Raw genomic sequence first — 20,936 nt, 5'->3', positions numbered from 1 at the left:
ACCCATACCGAGTTTCCGTTCATGCGTTGATAAAATAAAGCATTTTAGCACATAATTCAAAATGGACGATATGGTAAAATTGGATATCAGACGACTCGGCAAGCCGTCCTGAATCTAACGAGAATCCTGAATCTTATGATTTTTGGATAAATGCTTCAAAAGTTATAAGCAAAAATAGCCATTTTTCGTATCTCCGGACCAGTAGGTGGCGCTGTGCCGAAATGCTGCACGTTGCCTCAGGTCATGCTTGTGATGACATGTACCAAGTTTGGTTTGAATACGATAAAGATATAGCCTTAAATGTATTTTCGCAAACGTTACGTAAAATTTGCTTGTGTGTTTATTGAAAACGATTTGATGAATCAACTTGAATTCCATGTTTTTTTGTCAGCATGGTCTGACATGGCTGGTTAAATTTTTGTGCGAATCGGATGAACCGTCTAGGACGAGTTCGCAAAAGTAAGTTTTTCTGAAAATTCTAAATGGCGGGAAAAAATTAATGACGGAAAATGACTTCATAGGGTGCAATCAATTCGGCTTGAGCCAAGGAATCAGAGGAAAAAATAATTTTGTTTCTAGGTGGTAGCGCTAGAGGGATTTAGTTAGAGACTCCAAATTGCTATGCTGACACTTCAGACTGTCCTCTATGAGTGTGCCAAATTTCATAACTTTCCCGCAAACGGTTCTATGGGCTGCCATAGACTCAAGATCAGAAGAAGAAGAAGAATAGGAACGCTAACGGTTTCAATAGGTGCCTTCGCACCTTCGGTGCTTGGCCCCTAATAACTGAGAAAAATTTTAATTAGTCCTCAGATACCATGTTCATAATTTATAGCAAGAAATCTACCATTAATTCAACTTTAAATGGATTCATTATATCATTAACCAACGTGGATTTACAACAATACAGTTTCGGGAAACAGTCGTGACTAGCTGGTTGATTTACTCAACGATTCTACTCATCATGCCTAGATCTAGACTTTTTTTTAAAACGCGCCAATCGCTCAAAACTTTGGAACAGTTAACCTCTTCACATCAGATGAGCTCCCTCTATTTCCACCTTTAAATCTGCTCTAAAGACCTATTTGTTCTCTCAGGCTTTCAATACCTCTTGATCTCAGGTTCAGTTATTGTTTTATTATTGTTGTGTGTTCATTAAGTTTGGTACATTTTTCTTCTCTATCTTTTAGTTTGATTACTTTATATACATCACTTTGGTCAGCCCTGGTTGTTTTTAAATGTGCTTTGTGCTAAATATTGTATCGTACATTAATTACCGGGATAAACCATCTTACGAAAAATTGTGAATTCTGATCCCCCCCAGATTATTATCCACTCAGTCTACTACACTATTTGCTCCGTAAGACGGTTGCTTTAAGTGAAGGATATGAATTGGCTCCCAATGAGAGAACCAATTTTTTTTCCCCCAAATTGCATTTTGTTGCACATCGATTAATAAATAAAATAAAAACTCAGAAGCAGTTTGTTATAAAAATCAACATTTATCATAATTTTTTGAAAACAATCACTGCTACACACCTTAAAAGTAAACTCTGACCAACAGGTTATCAGAACAGAGATACTTTAGATAAGATTTAGCCTATTGGTAACACATGTTTACAATAAAGGAACACGCCACTATTTTTGAAAATAGGCTCATTTTCCAACTCTCCTAGAGTTAAACAGTTGAGTTTTACCGTTTTTGAATCCAATGACTCTTCTGTAGTTACATATATAGCCATATCGGTCTAGAAAATCACAACTTTTCATTTTCCGTCTGTCGATGTAACTACAGAAGTGTCAAGTTTTAAATAGGAAAAATATAGAAACTCTTTGGTCATTTTTGAGTGAGATGCTAATGATCTAATCAGATTCAATGATCTATGCTAAGCTATGCTAAAAGTGCTACCGGCAGACCCGGAGATCGGCTGAATGGATTCGAAAACCTTAAAACTCAACTGTTCAAAATGAGCCCCTTTTTTCAAAAATAGCTCAAAACAATGAGCAATACATTTGTTACATTATTTATTCATCTTTGTTAACACTAGCTCATAACATTAACAGTTAATAACACAACTGTTCATTCTTATTTCTCAAGTCTATTAAATAATACTAACATACAACTTTTGATTTCAATAATATATTAGTAAATGTTGAAATGAACATGAACTAATAAAAGCTTCAGGGGTATTTTCATTGTTAGTTCATGTTAACAAATATAGTTAACTAATGTTAATAAATGGTTATTGATTTGTTTAGTATTCAATCATGGCAAGTTATTAGGAAAAAGCAAAAATTAGCAATCAGAAGAATTCATGATATGTAATTAAGATCAAGAAGAAAACAATATAAGTAAACTTAAAGCAGAACTAAAGTAATAATTGTGCTCTCCATTAATAGTTGCATACACGCCTAAATAGAAATACACTCTTAAACAGAAAAGTAAACAGAAGTATAGTTAAACCCAAAGAGAAATCAATAAGCAAACACCATAAGTAAAATCACACTAAATCCCATTTACTCAAAAAGATGCTCTCCAATTTTCCTCAATTAATCTTGAATGCAGATGTTGATCGATGACGATAATGGTTGTTGCTTTTGAAAGAAGAGGCTTTTGTCTTGTCTCGTATTTTCTAACAAGAAATATACAGTTATTGAAATCCTGAAAGTTATCACACAGACAATGTTGAAGCCAAATGAATATCAGGTGGATGTTTTTAATATTATAACATTTCATTTAATGGTGTTTCTACAGTGAAATGTCTGTGAAATATCTTTAAAAATACTCTCCCATCCAAAAGAAACAATGGCACATTTTTAAACAGTAATAGTTAAATTTTAACAGTCTTAAAAATGTAATTGTCTAAAACATTCAATCATGACTTTGTGTTAAAGAAAAACAAAGCTTCAATTTGAATCGTATATTATCATCTGGTGCTTACCAATGCAAAACTAGAAAATACACATTTCTTCACATTCCCTCAGACGTATTCACTGAATCCAGCTTTAACATCTTCTTGAATACTCTTGATTTCTTCGGGGGGAGCAGTTGGTAGAATGGCAAGCAATTCGCGATCGATCCTTTCTAGTCTTGCAGTGCTCTTCTGTTCATACTCCTGTTTATTCTTCAGGACAAGCTTTAGGATCTCACTCTGTGCCTCATCACAGCTGTTCTGGAGCTGTTTTCGCTCAGTCTCAAATTCTGGTTTAGTTTTATCCATGGCCACCAGTTTTCCCAGTGAACTGACACGGTCCATCAGGTACTTGTTGGAAATATCTGTGTATGTTCCAGAGATCATATTGACCAGATTAGCAAGGTTACTGGCTTGGAAAACTTGAAGGTACAGCACATCTTTTGAGAAGAGCTTTGCGTTGTAGGAGCGGAGTTGTGTTTTCTCAGATGCTGAGACAAAGTTTTTGAGAGTTGTGCTCAGGCTGATTTTCACAGTGTTGGATATCATCTGAAAGAAGAGGACCATCTTCTCCCACTGCTCCTTCACTCTCCCCATGGCATCCAATCCTTTGGTCAGAATCGCTATGGTAGTTTTGAAGTCAATCTCTTTCAGTTCACAATTTCTCATAGTGACCAGGATATCAGTCAGTTCCTTCCGGTTCTTCTCTAGGTTCTCCATACACTTATTATAGTCATCTCTTGTCTTGTCCAGCTGAGCTCGGGTCTGCTCTATGGCAAATCTGGCTTTACCTGAAGCCCTCTGGGAAGCAGTCGGTCTCTCTAACTTTTGTTCTTCTTTAAACATCATTGGTGGTTTTTGAGAAATGGCTGGAGAATTTGTGACTTCTTTGCTTTTGCTATCAAAACTACGAGCAGACTTAGTCAGGTTCGAGACCATTTGTATTATCTGAGTGCTTTTGTCTTTGTCCAGTTTGCCTTCTGGTGCATATTTTGCAAGCTCAGTGCATATTTCCAAGCCCTTATTGCACATCTCCTGTGCTTGTGTCTTTGCGTCACTGTCAGGGGTTTCTTTAAAAATTTCATTGAGTCCTTCAAACTGTTTTGCTACGAAATCCGTCTTTGTGGTTTTATTCTTCTGATCGTATAGGTTTGTCCAGTCAATGTCGTTCACCTCACTCTTCACATTCATAAAATTATGGAACGTCTGTACACAATTTAGAATCGTAGCTGATTTACTAAATACATTTATTGCATCTATCATTTTAATTTTTCCTGAAAATAGCGCTGGTTGAGAAATAGCAGTTGCCAATCCATTAAGAAGGCCTGTAATGGACTGTGTTAACCCACTCACAACATCCATTCCAACCATTTCCCATCCACTGGGGAGAGAATCCATGGCTTTCTTGTAGTCCACATGAGCCCGATCCATTTGCTTCTCCATGGCACTCATTGTCTTCTCAAATATTTTCTTGGATTCTAGTGCTGACTGCATCCTCAGTTTGCTCTCTTCTATTTTTTTATTCATTGCTTCCAGCTCCTCCCCATAAAAGCTCTGTGCATTGATACACGCTTCAAGCAGCTCTTGGATGATATTGATCACATCGGTGAAATGCTTTACAGCGCCCTCAGACAACTTAACACATTCTTCAGCAACAACGGTGATATTGTTCAGCTGATCAGGAAGATGTGCGTTAACAACTTCATTATCATCTTGGAACAGAATCCTCACAGCTGCCTTCATGTAATCTGGAACTTGGGAGGTATGGAGGCGAATCTGATCCATGCTCTTATGGGCCACAAGAAATGCCCACCAACCAGAGTTACACACTTGCATAAGGCAGGCGCGAAAGGATTCAGGGTATCTGATGAATTTATAGCCATCTTTGGGTGGATTTTTATTGACAGAGAAATCTGTTGCGGACGAGATGAACACCAGCTCTCCCAGGAGGGCTATAGATAGAGGTGCTGGAGTCAGATACTCTTCCCAGTTGGCATAGGGCTGCATTACAATTTTGGTGTGGTTCTTCATGTCTTCAGCAGTAGTAAGACCTTGAATAGATTTTGAGATTTCAGAATCCATGACGTTCCTGTTCCTGCTTAAAACAAAGAATAAATTTGGAATCTCACTTTGTAGCTTGTATTGAACAATTTTCAGCATTCATCACTTTTTTTTTTACTATATATAGACTTAAATAGATGAGAGAGAGAGGATCAACATTCTGAACAGACACACTAGTTATGAGCTCCTATTAATTCACATAACTGCTGTTAATCTAGGCAAAAACTCATAACCTGTGCCAGCACTGTGTACATACAACAGACCGCTAAGGAACCACATTTGGAAAAGTGCTATTAGTAAATATTTCCCCCACACTAAGGCCACATCCGCACAAAGCCAGAGCTTTCCCTATACATTATTTTTTTCCCTCGTCTCCAGAAATATCTGCATACACACGAAAACCACTGATACTGACTCAAAACGATGTAGTTTACATGCTAGACCAGTATGTGGCGCTGTAATTCTGCTACAGAGATGCGCTAAAAATGGAGAAGAAGAGTTGGAGCATGTGCGAGACCGTGATGACATCACCGTTTCACAGAATATACGTATTGGCTGTACACACGAAAACTCAAGGGTGTCCTTTCAAATTTATCCACTCTGGGACCCGGTTTCAGGCTCCCAAAATGCCGGATCTGTGTGGACGAAACGCAGAAACGATACAAATTTTCAACGTATACAGCTAAATGCGTCTCCGTGTGGATCTGTAATGGTTGCCAGAACAGTGTTTTTGATTCAGCTGACCACTCCTCCCAACTGTGCAATGGTCTTAATTCAAGGGAATGAAGCTAGCATTTTTTATTTTTTTTATTTCCCCTTTTATAACAGACAGTTGAGGAGGAAATGTCTTGCACTGTTAAGGAGGAATGTGAAGAGGAGAATGGACTGATGTCCTACTCTCCAGTTTGCACATCTCCCACCATGACTGAGCAGGCCACACACGCATCCAATTATCTCCAGTGTCTTCCTGAGAAAATGGCTCTTCTAAAATAGAGTTTAGATTCTCTGGCCAAGCTTGAACTTGACCCGACCCGGCCCGGCCCTTGATCAAACATTTGTGTTTTTGTTATAATTACATTATTAGCCTAATTGGGAGGGGAGAAAGCTAGGACTGTTGCTTTTCACCCTGTACCTGCTACCCTTGGGAGATATCATTAGGAAGCATGGCTTTAGTTTTCACTCTCATGCTGATGATAGTCAGCTCTTTATTTCTGAGTGCATTGGTATTGCCCAGTATGAGCTGTCGAGGAGAAATATTATTTCCGAGAACCAAACTCTGTTCAGCCAACAAGGCGCTATATTACTAAGAGACAAGAACCCTTGATGATGTACCTTGGCCAGGACTCCTAGGAGGATGGTGATTTAGAGAGAAGCAGAGGGGACATTGTGTTGTTGCTGAAAAGGTGAAGAAGTCACCTCAACTTTATAATAAAAAAACATTCCAGGGGTGAAAATCGCCCTAAGGGACAGGAACTTGACCTGACCCTAAAGCAGAGTCTGCAGCACTAGCCTGTTAGACAGCATGAACACAGTCCACCTGGCGATTTTCCTAGGCCATAGTATTGTCAACCTGCACTAGGACATGATAGCCCCTTAACTACTGGAGGAAGTATTTCAGGGCCAGAAATACAGCCATCAATTTGATGCCTCCCCAGATCCCTTGGACTGGATGGCCACCTAAGACTGCTACCCTGCCTGACAGGGAGGTGTCTGTTGTAAGCATTTTACATTTACATTTATGCATTTGGCAGGCGCCTTTTTATCCTAAGTGACTTACATTGTATGCAAGGTACACATGTACATTTTGTCAATTCTTGCTTTCCCTGGGAATCAATCCCATGACCATTGTTAGCACCACGCTCTATTGTTTGAGTTACAGGAACGCGTGTTGTGATGGCAACTAGCACCTAGAGTGGGACCCCAAGGTGAGGAACCATGCATGAAGCGTTCAGTGCGTGACTTACCATAAACATGGATTTTTAGAAAGGGCATGAAGCACTCAGTGTGTGCCCTTTGGGGATTGTATGTGTAAGGGTAGACATGAACAGACCGGGATTCATCTAGGTTAATCTAGATTAAAATGGCTCATTTGAATTCTGCTGAAGGCATTCAGAATATGTGTGCTCGTAAGTGATCGTTTGTCTTTTTGTAGTTTGAATAATAAATAACTTCTGTCCCTTTAAGACCTGACGCACGCATATCCAAACACTGTTCCTGTGAGCTGGTTACAACTGTGTTTACGTTAAAACTCACCAAGATGGGCATTGAGACATTTTTGAGTGTATTTGACCATTAATAAGCTGGAAAAAGGAGCTAATTTTTGCACTTGTATGTCAGTGGCGGCTTTATTACGGGTATGTGTGTGTGTGCGCTTCAGATGCGAGCGCAAAATCTGCGGGAATTAGTAGAATTAACGTTATGTGCAACCCTGCGCAAAATTCAGACCGGTCACACCAATACTAACAAAAGTCCAGCAGAACACCCGTTCACAATGTTCAGAGGATTAAACTGAGGACTGAATGAGAGTCCTCTTTCGTTTTGCACTGTGGTGAATTTGAATTTGCAGACGCTCCCTAAAGCAGCCTAGGCGGACAGGCAATAGATATCAAACCTAAAACTAACTGAGTTAGCTATTTAAATTATGGGAGGCAATTCCAGTTCGGAGACGTTACGACTGATGTCTAATATTCATTTTAACTTTTACATTTTTAAGTCTTATATTTTTCATCTATGCCTATTGATACATTTGATTGCAGAATATGTTTGCTTAGGAAGTCATTTGTTTCTCTCTATGTTCTTGTTGAATCATATGAATAAAAAAGGGGGATTGTGGGCTGGTTTTGGGCAATAACCTCCCTGGCTGTAAATAGGCCCCACTCTGGCCCTGATTTCTTTATTAAAAACAGGCAAAACACCCTGTTATTACCCTGTTATTATAGTATTAAAACAAAATTAGGGTTCTCAATCTTTGCTTTTGACAATGTGTTACAGTTACAAAAAAACGAATTTCAGTCTCATTAAAGCATTTGGTAACATAAACAGAGATTGTTAAGTTTCAAATGTAGCTAATGAATAAAAAAACGTAATTTGGTGCAGTTTTACTTGTTAATATAATAAGTCATTTAAATTGCAAGAGCCTTACCTTGTTGGAGAGTGAGAAGAGTTTGGTCAAGTCTTGGGTTAAGATCTGGTAGAATGGTGAAATGAACGCGTGCTTCTGTTTTTATTGCCATCGGAAAGGGGCGGAGCTGGAAGATAAGGACTTGGGGAGGAGTGACTAGAATGCTGACTCATATTAATCTGTCTTAATGCTGTTATTATTGCTCACAGATTCAATTAAATCTGTTTGTAGATGGCGACAAAATTCTACTTTTCTCAGCCTGGGAGTTTAATGCTCAAAACCAGCCTCAACTTCAGTTTCATCAAGAAAATCCAGATAAACAAATCCATACATACTAAACTTCTTAAGCAAACATTCTGCAATCAAACTTATGACTAGGCACAGTTTAACAATTATATATCCACTGTTTTGTTTGTTTGTTGAGTATATTAACTCTTTTGATTCCTCTGAAAAACGGCCTGTTGCCATATTTAAAGTTTCTCTTTATTTAAACGACTTATTCATTACTCTACAGTTCTGTTCTGAAATGACTTCAGCTGTTTTTATGTTTAGATTAATGTGCCCACAGTTGTAGAAGAAAAACTTACAAACAGAACATTATTCACATGGGCAGAGCCAGGCCCGGATTATGAACACATAGGGCCCTGGGGCCTGTGCCGGGTCCCGTCCAGCTATTCTCCCGTTCTATCACATGGGCTTTTGGTGTTTGTTTCCCATGCGCTTCAGTAGAGCAGAGGGGATTAAAAGTGGCCTGAAACTCTAGTTTAAACGAAATTAAAGACTCGCTCATAACTTTTTGAGAGAAATAGCGTAGACACTGGACCAGGATAAATATATGTGGACGGGTGGGGTTTCGGCCATCGACTCACCAGGAAAGTTCAAATATATTCACTTTTCAATAAAATATTGCAAATATACTAACCAAAAATTGTACCATCTTTAAATATATAAAAAGTATATTAGCATCATACTTTCCCAATACAACTTTTAACACATTTTAAAAGGAAATTTTATATTTTAGTATATTTTCTGAAAATATACTTAAAATGCAAGTTATGTGTTCTCTTTTAAAGTGCATTTATTTGAATATTACTTTAAAATATATTTTTGGTATACTATATATTTTAAAAATACATTATTTAATATCCTGACGTTGTAGTTTATTTAAAGTTAAAGTATCATTTTGTATCGGTTGAGTATAATTTTTAAGTAATTAAAAACGATTGATTAAATAAACCATGTGAAGTTTAAACAAAAACTGTTGTTACATTTGATTTATTTTAATGGCCATGAAAACACACGCATTCAACATTGGGAAAATGTCTCCCAAGTAATTATTTTAAATCTAGTTAAACGGTAGCACATTTAAAATACAATTTCAAGTGCAACTCCTGTGGTAACACACATAAGCAAAACACAAAGCACAACAAGAATATCCCACATAGCAGCAAGAATAAATAGCACTAGAAATATTGTGCAATCCCTTGTGTAATGTGTAATATGTTTTATACGATCCAATCTATAAATAGTCCTGTGTATAGTGTATTGCACTGTCCCATGTAAGATATATTGCACAGTATTATGTATTCAAAGTCCCGTGAACAATTATGAGTTAAGTTTTTTCATAGCACTTGGGTAAAAACTGTTTGTAAGTCTGGAGGTGTGAGTCTGAATTATACGTGCTGCTCGACACACACATCTGACTCTGTATATGTCAGTCAGTGAGGGTAGCTGTGTCCTTATAATGATCTCTGCTGATTCTCTCCAGAGCCTTTTTATCAGCCATAGTGCAGCTTTAAACCACATCAAGATGTCATGGGTTTATACTCTCTACATAACATTTATAAAGTTGCTGAGTCAGGCTACAGTCGCTGCTGTGCTTTTTACACATGGAATGTACACAGCCATGACAACAACATCAGTGAACTCACGTGGCAGCAAACATGCTCCTTTGGGGCCCGTACGGGGCCATTACGGGCACGCCCAACTGTGAGCACAGATACCAGCGTGAAAGCAGAGTGGGCCCCCGTTGGGGTCATTTGTGGGCCCACACTGTGGCCTTAAACAACAAGATTAGTTTGGTTCTACTTTGCATTTGCCACAATACACAATCAATTCACGTGTTGAAAGTAGAAGAAATAAATTATAAATCAAGTTTCAATTCATTTAATTTATTCACAGTCATGTAAACAAATTCAAGATACAATATATTACCATTCAAAAGTTTAGGGTCAATAAGATTTTAAAAATGCTTTTGAAAGAAGTCCCTTCTGCTCATCAAGGATGCATTTATTTGATAAAAATACATTAAAGAGGGAAATATATATAAAAAAAATCTTACTATTCATAAAATGTTTCCAATTATAACCACATCTCAACACATTAAGTGGATTTTGAATCCTCTCATAAAATAAATCAATCAATCCCCTCGGATACCAGGGGATCTTTGCCAGGGCTGCGTTCAGCCCCGACAAAACGTTGCAAAACGTTTTTTAAACGGTAACGGTGCTGCGTTGAACACCCAGTTCTGTTGACGCAAGAGTTGTAACTATGGCAGCCGAGAAGGCCATTCTTTGTGTTCTTTTTGAGGAATTTTCGGAGCCTGATAAAATCGATATAAATACGGGTTTAATACTGCAAAATACACGCAATCACTTCCCTTGCCATCCAGAATAAATGACAACACCCCAATCACATTTATTTAACTTTTTTATCTCCCGGTAATCAATTCTAATTTAAATCATTTTATTTCTAGTTCTTACTTTTTTAATAGCTTGTATTTTCTTTCTCACTTTATGTCAAGCACTTATATGAAATTTGGTATATAAATAAACTTGCCTTGCAATTAAGCTAAATATATAAATAAATGCATCATCATGTTGATTATATATATATATATATATATATATATATATATATATATATATATATATATATATATTACTATAAAACTCTTACGACAATCATGTCATTAATCATTAAACAACTTCCACCGCGTGGTTTATATACATTTTGCCGCTGATTGGGCTGACATTTTTGACACACCCACCAAACGAGATCAAACGCATCTCAAACCTGTTGCACACCGTTGCACACCGTTTCCAGGAAACATGTCGTTCAACCGGAAACCGTAGCAAAACGTTGCGCACCGGTTTGAGCTTTGAACGTGCCCCTGATCTCCAGTCTTCTGGTTCTTCTGCTCCTTCCCCCATCCCGGTCTCTTGCATTATGGAGCCATAATTTAACAGGAGTTTCCACTTCGGATGCTCCGGCCTGGTCGCTTTTTGTGCCAGCATCTAAAGTGAAGTGGGGAAAAACAACAATTGAAATGTTAACATTAAAAAAACAAAAACAAAGATTGTCCCAATTGTAATGTAATTGTAATAATTTGAGTTCCTAAAAATAGTTCCTGGTGTTGTTTTTTTAAATATTGAAAACTAATTCGGGGTGTGTCGTTGAGAGAGAAAGATACAGAGAGCGGACAAATTGAGGAGAACAATGTACTAAAATTGTCAACACAATGTAATTTTGGTGTGGAAATATGAAGATTTAGCCGCATGGACTTCATCTGAGAAGGTTGAGAGCAGAGATTGATACATACTCAGGTCAGACGGGCTGTTTGATTTTCTCTTTGATGCCCTGAGTTTGGTCCGGTGCAGGGCCGTGCAGAGAGTTCTTCAGGGGCAGGGGCTCAAATGTAAAAAAGGGGCAATATATATATATATATATATATATATATATATATATATATATATATATATATATATATATATATATATATATATATATATATATATATATATATATATATATATATATATATATATATATATATATATATATATATATATATATATATATATATCCTTATGCTCATCAAGCCTAAATTTATTTAATCAAAAATACAGAAAAAACTGTAGCCTATTATTGTGAAATATTATTACATTATGTTCTTTTTAACTTTTTATTAATCCAACAATCTTGAAAAAAGTATCACAGTTTCCATCATTGACATTAAATCCTCATATTAGAATGATTTCTGAATGATCATGTGACACTATGCTGAAAATCCAGCTGTGATCACAAAAATAAATTATATTTTAAATTATTTTAAAATAGAAAACCATTATTTTAATTTATTTCACAATATTGCTGTTTTTTTATCAAATAAATGCAGGCTTGAAGAACATAAGAGACTTCTTTCATAATGCAGCATAATATTCAAAAATGTTAACGTTAATATAATAAAGTCCTTTCACGTAACCATTTCGCCAGCCTACACTTCACATAAAGGCCTGTAGGAGCCGGTGGCACTTGGGTTTTGTTAACTTTGATAGTTTCATGAAATAGTAAACGGTGTATCAATATAGGCTACATAAATACAAGTGAATTTAACACTACTTACCATTAATGCGACTTTTGCTGCTGCATGGTTTTGTGCAGGGATTTGTTTGTTGTCAGTTAAAATCCATTTTGTCAGTGATGCAATTAATAAAATGAGACAAACCACAGGAAATCGTTCCACAAACGTTAGTTCGTCTGTCCATGTCATTTTTAACCGATTTATGAATAAGAACAGAAAATTACCGCTTCACATCGCCCAATGGAATTTGAACTTGCTTTGCCAGATCACGATTGGTTGGTGTATTATACACTAACAAAGGGGCATTGGTGATTGTGTAATACTTTAAAATATATAATATATAGATGTGTAATTAAATCAACACATTAGCTCTGATTATGGATGAAAAAAAAAATATTGGTTTACTTTTTCCCCGTAAGGCCACACACTCTCTGAAAGGACCATATTTGGCTCGAGAGCCGCTTCCGAACAGTGGAAAATCAGCTGTCAATCAAAACGCACGCAACCCATAGCAACGCGTTATAGCAACGCCTCAACAGAAATTGTCCGACTTTTGAGCCGTCCATTACTATTGTATACATTGTCATGTTATAATAATCACATTTATTTAGTTTTATTGACCACGATATTATCATTGATATTTGTCTGAGAGGGGCACTTTTGATTCATTTTGAAATAGGGCAGGGGCTCGAGCACCCAAAGCCCCCCCCCGCACGTGCCTGCTCCGGTGTTCACGAAGAACATCAGATAGCCAAGGGTTAGAGGGAGTAGCTTGTGCTGGCCTAGAACATAGATACTATCTAGACAAGAAGTTAAAGTGGAACATAAAGTGTCTGTTGCAGTATTAACATCCATAGATGAGAAGTGTGTGTATTGTGACACAACAGAGGACAGATGATAAAGAGAAAGTGAGTGCAGGTTTCGTCTGAAAGTAACTGGTAGAGGGACTGGTGGTGCACAAGTAGTAAATTGTAGATTAAAAGTGATGAAGTAATGAGAGTGTACAGTGCATTGTGCCAATGGAGGCCTTTCTGACCCATCGGATTTCAACTAAAATATCTTCATCTGTGTCTGAAGATGAACGGAGATCTGACGGGTGTCCAACGACATGAGGGGACGTCGTTAATGACAGAATTTTCATTTCTGGGTGAACTAACCCTTTAAGTTGCTATTTGTAACTTACTTATATAAAGTTGCATTAAAGTCCCACTTAAGTTGTCTCAAAAATCACTCTAAATTTCAAATAATTGCATTTATTTGAACTTAATATATAATACACTTGAAATCAATTACATGTAATATGTATTAAGTGCGTTGAAGAATTCACACTTCAGTGTATTTTTAACTGGCATTAAAGTATATTTTAGTTTACATGAATTGCTTTGTCAGTACATTGAGCAGTGCACTTTAATTCAATTTTAAAGCAATTATGAAAGTAGATATAAAGTTGTAATATAAAAAGCACTCTTAATGGCAACTTATTGCATTTTATTTCAACTTGTGATACATTTGAAATCAATTACACTTAATGTGCATTCACCTTTAAAGTATATTATTACAATCTCAATAAAACACAACACTAAAATCAAGCAACAAGGGTGAAGTTTCGCAGTGAATTCACATGCAAACACATTTCAACATCTGGACTAGTCCACTAGTCCAAGTAACACACGTTCAAAAATCAAATAACAAAACAAACAAATAAAACATTTCATCCATGGGGATGAACACAGCAACTAGTCTCATTATGAAGCCTCTTATTTAATGGATGTCAACTTATTTATATTCTCTTATTCGCAGATATGACAGGTTTCTGATGGCACCTTTCCTTGTACAGACGACGTGCCTCTTTCATCTTTGGGCATAAACTATTGTTCTGTCTAGATTTTGTCATCTTAAGGCTGCTGTTATTAGTAATTTTATAAAGATGAACTTAAAGTGACAACCATGAGTTAATATTTAAAGTCTGTTTATGAAGTATTTACATAGACGTTGATGTGAATGAGCTTAAAGGGAGCACACTGAGCTTAATTGGAACAGCAACTGTTTTTAAATTAATAAATATTATTAAATTAAATTTAAAAGGACAATTTTGCTAAATAAATAATCTAGGTCATGTATTAAGTTCATACATATTTTAATATGAACAGCTATTATTGAAAATATCTACTGAATTATACTCTTCCTTATTGATGTCACACTGAAGCTGTGATTTGTTCCCTTTAAGCTCACCTTACAATAATATGAAGCCTTTAAAAAAATACAGCAGAGTAAAACCACAAAACATCAATAAACTATAAATGTATAATATAATGGATTTAAAAATACAAGCCAGCAATGCCTGTGAAGTAAAATATTAGTGAAGCACACAATCTTATACAGCTAGTAAGCTAACTATGTTCTTTTGGATCGAACTCATCGAACTGTAATTATTTCCCACATCCAGATTCCAGGATGTATAATATGCAAAAGTCTAAACATGAATCTCTTAATCTTGCAGTAAGAAGTTATACTTATCATCTACAATGCAGATTTAAGGAGCTCATCTTCTGGTGAAAGTTTTCAGACGGCTTTCAAAATGGCCGCCAGACAGCGTGAACACAACACATGGATACTCATATCTCAGTGTGCAATGGTCTGATTGGCTTGAGATTAAAGAAGGTATATAGTAACAAACACATCAATTGGTTAAGACATCAAGTAGGATGATGAATTGTTTTTTTCTTTTTATAATCTGAGCTCGAAGATGGTAGTTTGCTTAATGGGTACTTGAGCTTAATAGGTGTGGTTGCCCTAACTAAATCAATGTGTCAAATTGACACAGGGTCCAAATTTATTTTACTTAAGAATAGTCGTCATATTCAGAATTACTGGGCGAGTTGCATATAGCCACTAGTCCTTCAACATTCTTCCTCAAAGCACTGATTAAGGCTGAATTACGATCACCATTGAGGAGCCGATTCTCAGCAACATCAATTACGGCCTTTGTCACATCTTCCATGATGTTCACCACAGCCCGCCAGTTGGCGAAACGTCGAGTTTGCTTCTCCAGTACACCGACTCTTCCACTAAGAACACTCACAAGGTTCACAGTGCTCCTGACCTTTTCCTGAATATATGCTGTGATCTCTAGAGTCTTTTGAACTCTCTTAATATCCCCCTCAATCCTACTCAATGCTGCAATGGTATAATTAATTTCATCTTGTTTACCATAGATCTGTGAATCGTATTCATATATTTTTTGGGTTTTCTCCTTCATCTGAGAGTGAAACTTTTGTTGCTCCCGTTCAGCTGCTCTGATGTCATCTGAGGCCCGGTCTAATTCTGGCACTCCCTGACTCAGCATTACTGAACCTAGATGGAAACAAGAAATCGTATCTAACCAAAGGTTTCTCCAATACATCAGTCACAGTTTTGTAAATGCATAGCAGAAGGATGCTAAAATGAATTTCTTACCAGCAATCCAGCCCAAGATTGGTATTCCAATCAGTACCCCCCCTGCAATTGTTAGATCTTCAGCTTGTTTCCTCCTATCGTGTGCAGATTTCAGGGCATAATAAGCAGTTTCTAAGTTTTTTTCAGCCTGTGATAAAGCTTCTCTGGAATACCGTAGCATTTCTTCAGCAGACTTTTTCTCTGTGTGTAATCTATCTAAAGTCTTGCTGTTTTCTTGTTTCTGCTGCTCAAGATTTTGTTTGTTTGCAAAAAGACGCTCCATGTTTTCATCCAAATATCTCAGTTTGTCTTGAATCTTTCTGTCGGCTATAGACAGGCACATCGCAGCATCCTCAATATTTTTCCTCATTTGGTTGAAGTTGGAGCTCAAGCCAGTCGTGGGATTGACGTACACATTATTGAGGCACTCACAGATGTTACAGAGATGGAGAATTCCCTGATTTAGAGGCCTAGAAACTGCCTCCATAGACTGCAAATCATAAACACTGCAGATATTGGAAGGGAAAAAATATGAAAGAACACTTTTAAAACACATTTTAATGGTATAAACAGTAGAATACTTTTCATTGTCTTGTTTGAAAAGAAAAAAAAAACTTTCACACTTTTTACTTTAACCCTCTGAGGCTCTTCGGTCATTTCTGACCCAAATTCTTTTAAATACAAAATGTTAAAAATCGTAGCTTCATCGGAATGGTCCGAAACTTGGTGACTTTATTGGTACTTGGTATATGAACACCCAAAAAAATTGGGGACAGGATTTGAAAAGTCTAAGTGGTCGTAAAAAAAATAGTGACACTCTGGACCTTCGAGTCAGAAATGACTCGAAAATATGAAAATAAAGAGTTTGTTTGTGCATACAATCTACAAATCAGCCAGGATGCAGAAAAAGGGACTCAACAGTGAAGGGGTGAATCTCTAAAACATCAAGAGTGAAACAAACAAAAAAAACTCACACACACACACACACACACACACACACACACTTATACACACAAAAACACACGCACACACAAATTAACGCGTGCCATTCCAAAAGCTAATTGTGTTTTTGTGTGTGTGTGAGTTTTTTTTGTCCGTTTTGCACTCTTGATGTTCTGGAGATTCACCCCTTCACTGTTGAGTCCTTTTTTTCTGCATCCTGGCTGATTTGTAGATTGTATGCACAAACAAACTAATTTCCCATTAATTTCCTATGGGGGTCATTTTTTGATCCGAAGGTCCTGAGTGTGACTATTTTTTTTACGACCACTTAGACTTTTCAAATCCTGTCCCCAATTTTTTTGGGTCTTCATATACCAAGTACCAATAAAGTCACCAAGTTTCGGTCCATTCCGATGAAGCTACGATTTTACATTTTTTTTATAAAACGTAAGATCCACTATAGTGGTAAAAATGTGCTATTGCGTGATAAAAAAAAATAATAATTAAAAAAAAAAAAATATATATATATATATATATATATATATATTTTTTTTTTATTATTATTTTTTTATTATATTCAATGGGAAAAAATGGGGCATAATTATTGCATAAATATTAATTATAAATCATAAAATTCTCTCAAAACACCAAAAAAGAAAATAAAAAATATTATTGAACAAAAATATATTTCATTGATTTTACACAAATCTTTTTTAAACGTAATCCCATAAATGTGACCCATAAATGAAGAACCCCAGAGGGTTAAATAACAAATATTATAATATGTGCAGGTGGGAAAAGACATACCTGCTCATTGTCCCTGTTACACACAAAAAAAGAGATCCACATTTTATAATTAGTATAATTAGTATTATTTTATAATTGTAACATGTTAAACACACAAGCACGAGGATAATTTAAAACACAATTTTATTTAAATAACTTCTGGAAACAACACATTAAAATGTATTCACTTGATACTTTGATTTAAATAATACCTTTGACTCCTAAAATATGATAATTTACAAAATCAGATAAAATACTTAAAGGTTTACATTTTCCCCCAGTTTGGTATATATTTTTTGAAAAATCAATTTGAAAATTGAAAAGTAAATAAATACATTTTAGAATTACAATTAGGTACATTTTTGCATTGTAACATTTAACATGTAGTCACTTAAAATAAAATAAATACATATTTAAAAAAGATGTCTGAGATGTTTAAAGCAGAATTAATTTGACTACCATTGATAGCAAATTTGATCAAATGATCCTAAATTCAGCTGCCTTACCTTGTCCAAAAGTGAGAGTAGTTTCTTCAGGCCACAAGATCTATTAATGTTGAATGGTGAAATGAAGGAATGCTTCAGCTTTTATTGGCTGGAAAACTTGTAGTTTGTGTACTGTTATTTGTAAAGCCCCTCCCCTGCTTCTAATTGGCCACATGGGGCATCAAATGGGTGTGACTGTGGTAGTCCTGGTGCATGTGGTGCCCTAAGAAGTGACAAAGGAAATATTACATTTTAAAGTTTCAAATGGTCACATTTTAGACAGATTATATATACAGTATATATATATATATATATATATATATATATATATATATATATATATATATATATATATAGTTTTAAAGTGAGGATCTGACATAAAGTTCTTGTAAACAAACCACAATTTACACAATTATTAAAAAAGAAAGAAAGAAAAAAAGTGTCATTAATAAAGTATTTTTAAATGATTTCATACCTAAAAGGATTTCATAAAGCGGGAGTTAGGGCAGACCCACAGGCATTACAAATTTGCAGGGGGGGCACAAATCAGATCAACCATAGCATAATAACGTGATTTACATGGACATATAAAGGAGGAAGAATTAACGTACCACCGCTCCATTGATGTGTAAAGCACTGGACCTATCCTACTGAAGCATTCTAAACACACGGGGGGCTCGACGTGTTTTAAAGAGAGAATTTAAAAGACAATTTTAATGATTCTGCATTCATGATAGTTCATAATAATGTATAATGTACTGACGGACTCTCGAGGAGAAATCTGAACAAATGTGCACAGCACACACAAAGAAACTCGATTAACATACTGCAGTAAAAATTCACAATGTAGGGTTTTATATTTATAGCATATTTATAGCATACACTATATTGCCAAAAGTTCAATCACTTCCTGGCCACAGGTGTATAAATCAAGCACTAGGCCTGCAGACGCTTCTACACACATTAGTGAGAGAATGGGCCGCTCTTAGGCCCAATGGCCCTCTCTCAGGAGCTCAGAGAACTCAAGCGTGGGGCCATTCATGACATTTCCTCACTACTAAATATTCCACGCTCAACTGTTAGTGGTGTTATAACAAAGTGGAAGCAATTGGGAACAACAGCAACTCAGCCATGAAGTGGCTGGAGCGGGGTCAGCGCATGCTGAGGCGCACAGTGCACAAACTTTCTGCAGAGTCAAGAGCTCCAGACCTCCAAACTACATGTGTCCTTCAGATGAGCTCAAGAACTGTGCGTAGAGCTTCACTGAATGGGTTTCCATGTCCGAGCAGCTCATCCAAGCCTTACATCGCCAAGTGCAATGCAAAGCGTGGGATGCAGTGGGGTAAAGCACGCCGCCACTGGACTCTAGAGCAGTGAGACGTGTTCTCTGGAGTGACCAATCACGCTTCTCTGTCTGACAATCCCATGGACGAGTCTGGGTTTGGCGATTGCCAGGAGAAAGGGACTTACCTGACTGCACTGTGCCAAGTGTAAAGTTTGGTGGTGGGGGGATTATGGCGTGGGGGTTGTTTTTCAGGGGTTGGGCTTGGCCCCTTAGTTCCAGTGAAAGGAACTCTCACTAAATTTTTCAACTAAATATCCAAATAAATCTAATTATTAAACTAAATTAACCATATAAACTAAATTACTGATCTAATTACTGATCTAATGTCCACACTGCCACTGTATGATAATTGAAATGAGCTGATGACATCACTGTTTTCTCCAGAACGGCTATATGGCTGAATACAATTCTGTTGCATTATTTTCCTGTTTAACACCGTGAAGCTGCTTTGAAACAATCTGCATTGTTATAAGCGCTATATAACTAAAGTTGACTTGACTTAATGATTCAGCATACCAAGACATTTCCCAGATAGCAGACCAACACTGAATCATCGTTGAATGTTAATGCATTCACTAAAATAATATTGAATCAATGTTGAAATTTAACATTGATTTTTCATCAGGTTTGCACCCTGAAATAATGTTATTTCAACGATGAAAAATAGCTCAAGATGGGCATAAAATCGATATTTTTTCAACTTTAATTAAATCACTTATTTAACACTGAATCAACACAGAAACACTATAACATCAATCTTGCTTTATGTACAGCAGGATTCTATGCCAGTTAATTTTCATGTATGGCAGCAATTGATATGATTTTGTATCAACCCTAGTGGAAAAAAAGTATGCTAAGTATACTTGCAGCCAGACTAATTCTCAGTATACTTGAAGTGTGTTAATGATTAGTTAACTTGAAATGTGCTATTTTGAAACAACTAATTTTGTACTAAGTATATTTTAGTTGTAAATAAGTTGTATTAAAGCATCCTTTGAGGTGTATTTAGTGTACTTTTATGTGCTAAATTGGAACAACTTTAAGTACACTTAGTACACTTTAAGTATAGAGACTAATTACATGCTTGATTAGTGATATTAAATGTGCTTTATTTGCATTATAAGTATATTTGTGTTATAAGTATACTTTATTTGTGTTAAGTGTACTTTATTTTATTATAAGTATATTTATTTGTGTTTTAAGTAGGCTATATTACAAATGAATTACCAGTGTCTTCAAAACACACAAGCAATATACTATGATTATATTTTTTTTTTTTTCAGGTTTATTTATTTACTTTACCTTTCCTAAATACCAAAAATATACACTTTGTAGTCAATAACAATATCATGTATTAGGGATGCACCGATACCGATACCAGTACTCGGGTGTCGGTCCGATACTGTTGTGAAGTACTCGTACTCGTAAAACTACCCCGATACAACCGCACCCGATACCACTGGCAACGCATCTTCTGATGCGGGGC

General features: G+C 36.2%; 2 protein-coding genes across 3 annotated transcripts; both read right to left on the bottom strand.

Moving 5' to 3' along the window:
- Positions 1 to 1,488: 1,488 nt before the first annotated feature.
- LOC307127067 (uncharacterized protein) lies at positions 1,489 to 8,170 on the bottom strand. Of its 2 annotated transcripts, none has more exons than XM_079818044.1 (3): positions 8,116 to 8,170; positions 2,943 to 5,007; positions 1,489 to 2,633 (listed from the first exon to the last, which is right to left on the bottom strand). In XM_079818044.1, the coding sequence occupies exon 2, from the start codon at positions 4,992 to 4,994 to the stop codon at positions 2,982 to 2,984; it is 2,013 nt and encodes a 670-aa protein (XP_079674170.1). In that variant the 5' UTR covers positions 4,995 to 5,007; positions 8,116 to 8,170; the 3' UTR covers positions 1,489 to 2,633; positions 2,943 to 2,981. The 2 variants fall into 2 exon arrangements, with proteins under 2 accessions (XP_079674170.1, XP_079674171.1); XM_079818045.1 differs by having other exon boundaries at positions 2,943 to 5,010; positions 8,116 to 8,159.
- Positions 8,171 to 13,697: 5,527 nt separating this feature from the next.
- Positions 13,698 to 18,141, bottom strand: LOC307126642 (uncharacterized protein). The gene is made up of 4 exons (XM_079817271.1): positions 18,127 to 18,141; positions 17,642 to 17,654; positions 15,914 to 16,398; positions 13,698 to 15,811 (listed from the first exon to the last, which is right to left on the bottom strand). The coding sequence occupies exons 2-4, from the start codon at positions 17,647 to 17,649 to the stop codon at positions 15,300 to 15,302; spliced, it is 1,005 nt and encodes a 334-aa protein (XP_079673397.1). The 5' UTR covers positions 17,650 to 17,654; positions 18,127 to 18,141; the 3' UTR covers positions 13,698 to 15,299.
- Positions 18,142 to 20,936: the final 2,795 nt, after the last annotated feature.

Source organism: Gobio gobio (assembly GCF_949357685.1).
Source record: "Gobio gobio genome assembly, chromosome: 5".
In the NCBI taxonomy this organism is placed as follows: domain Eukaryota; kingdom Metazoa; phylum Chordata; class Actinopteri; order Cypriniformes; family Gobionidae; genus Gobio; species Gobio gobio.
The sequence above is the reverse complement of the archived record's forward strand: the minus strand, read 5'-3'. Positions and strand labels throughout refer to the sequence as shown.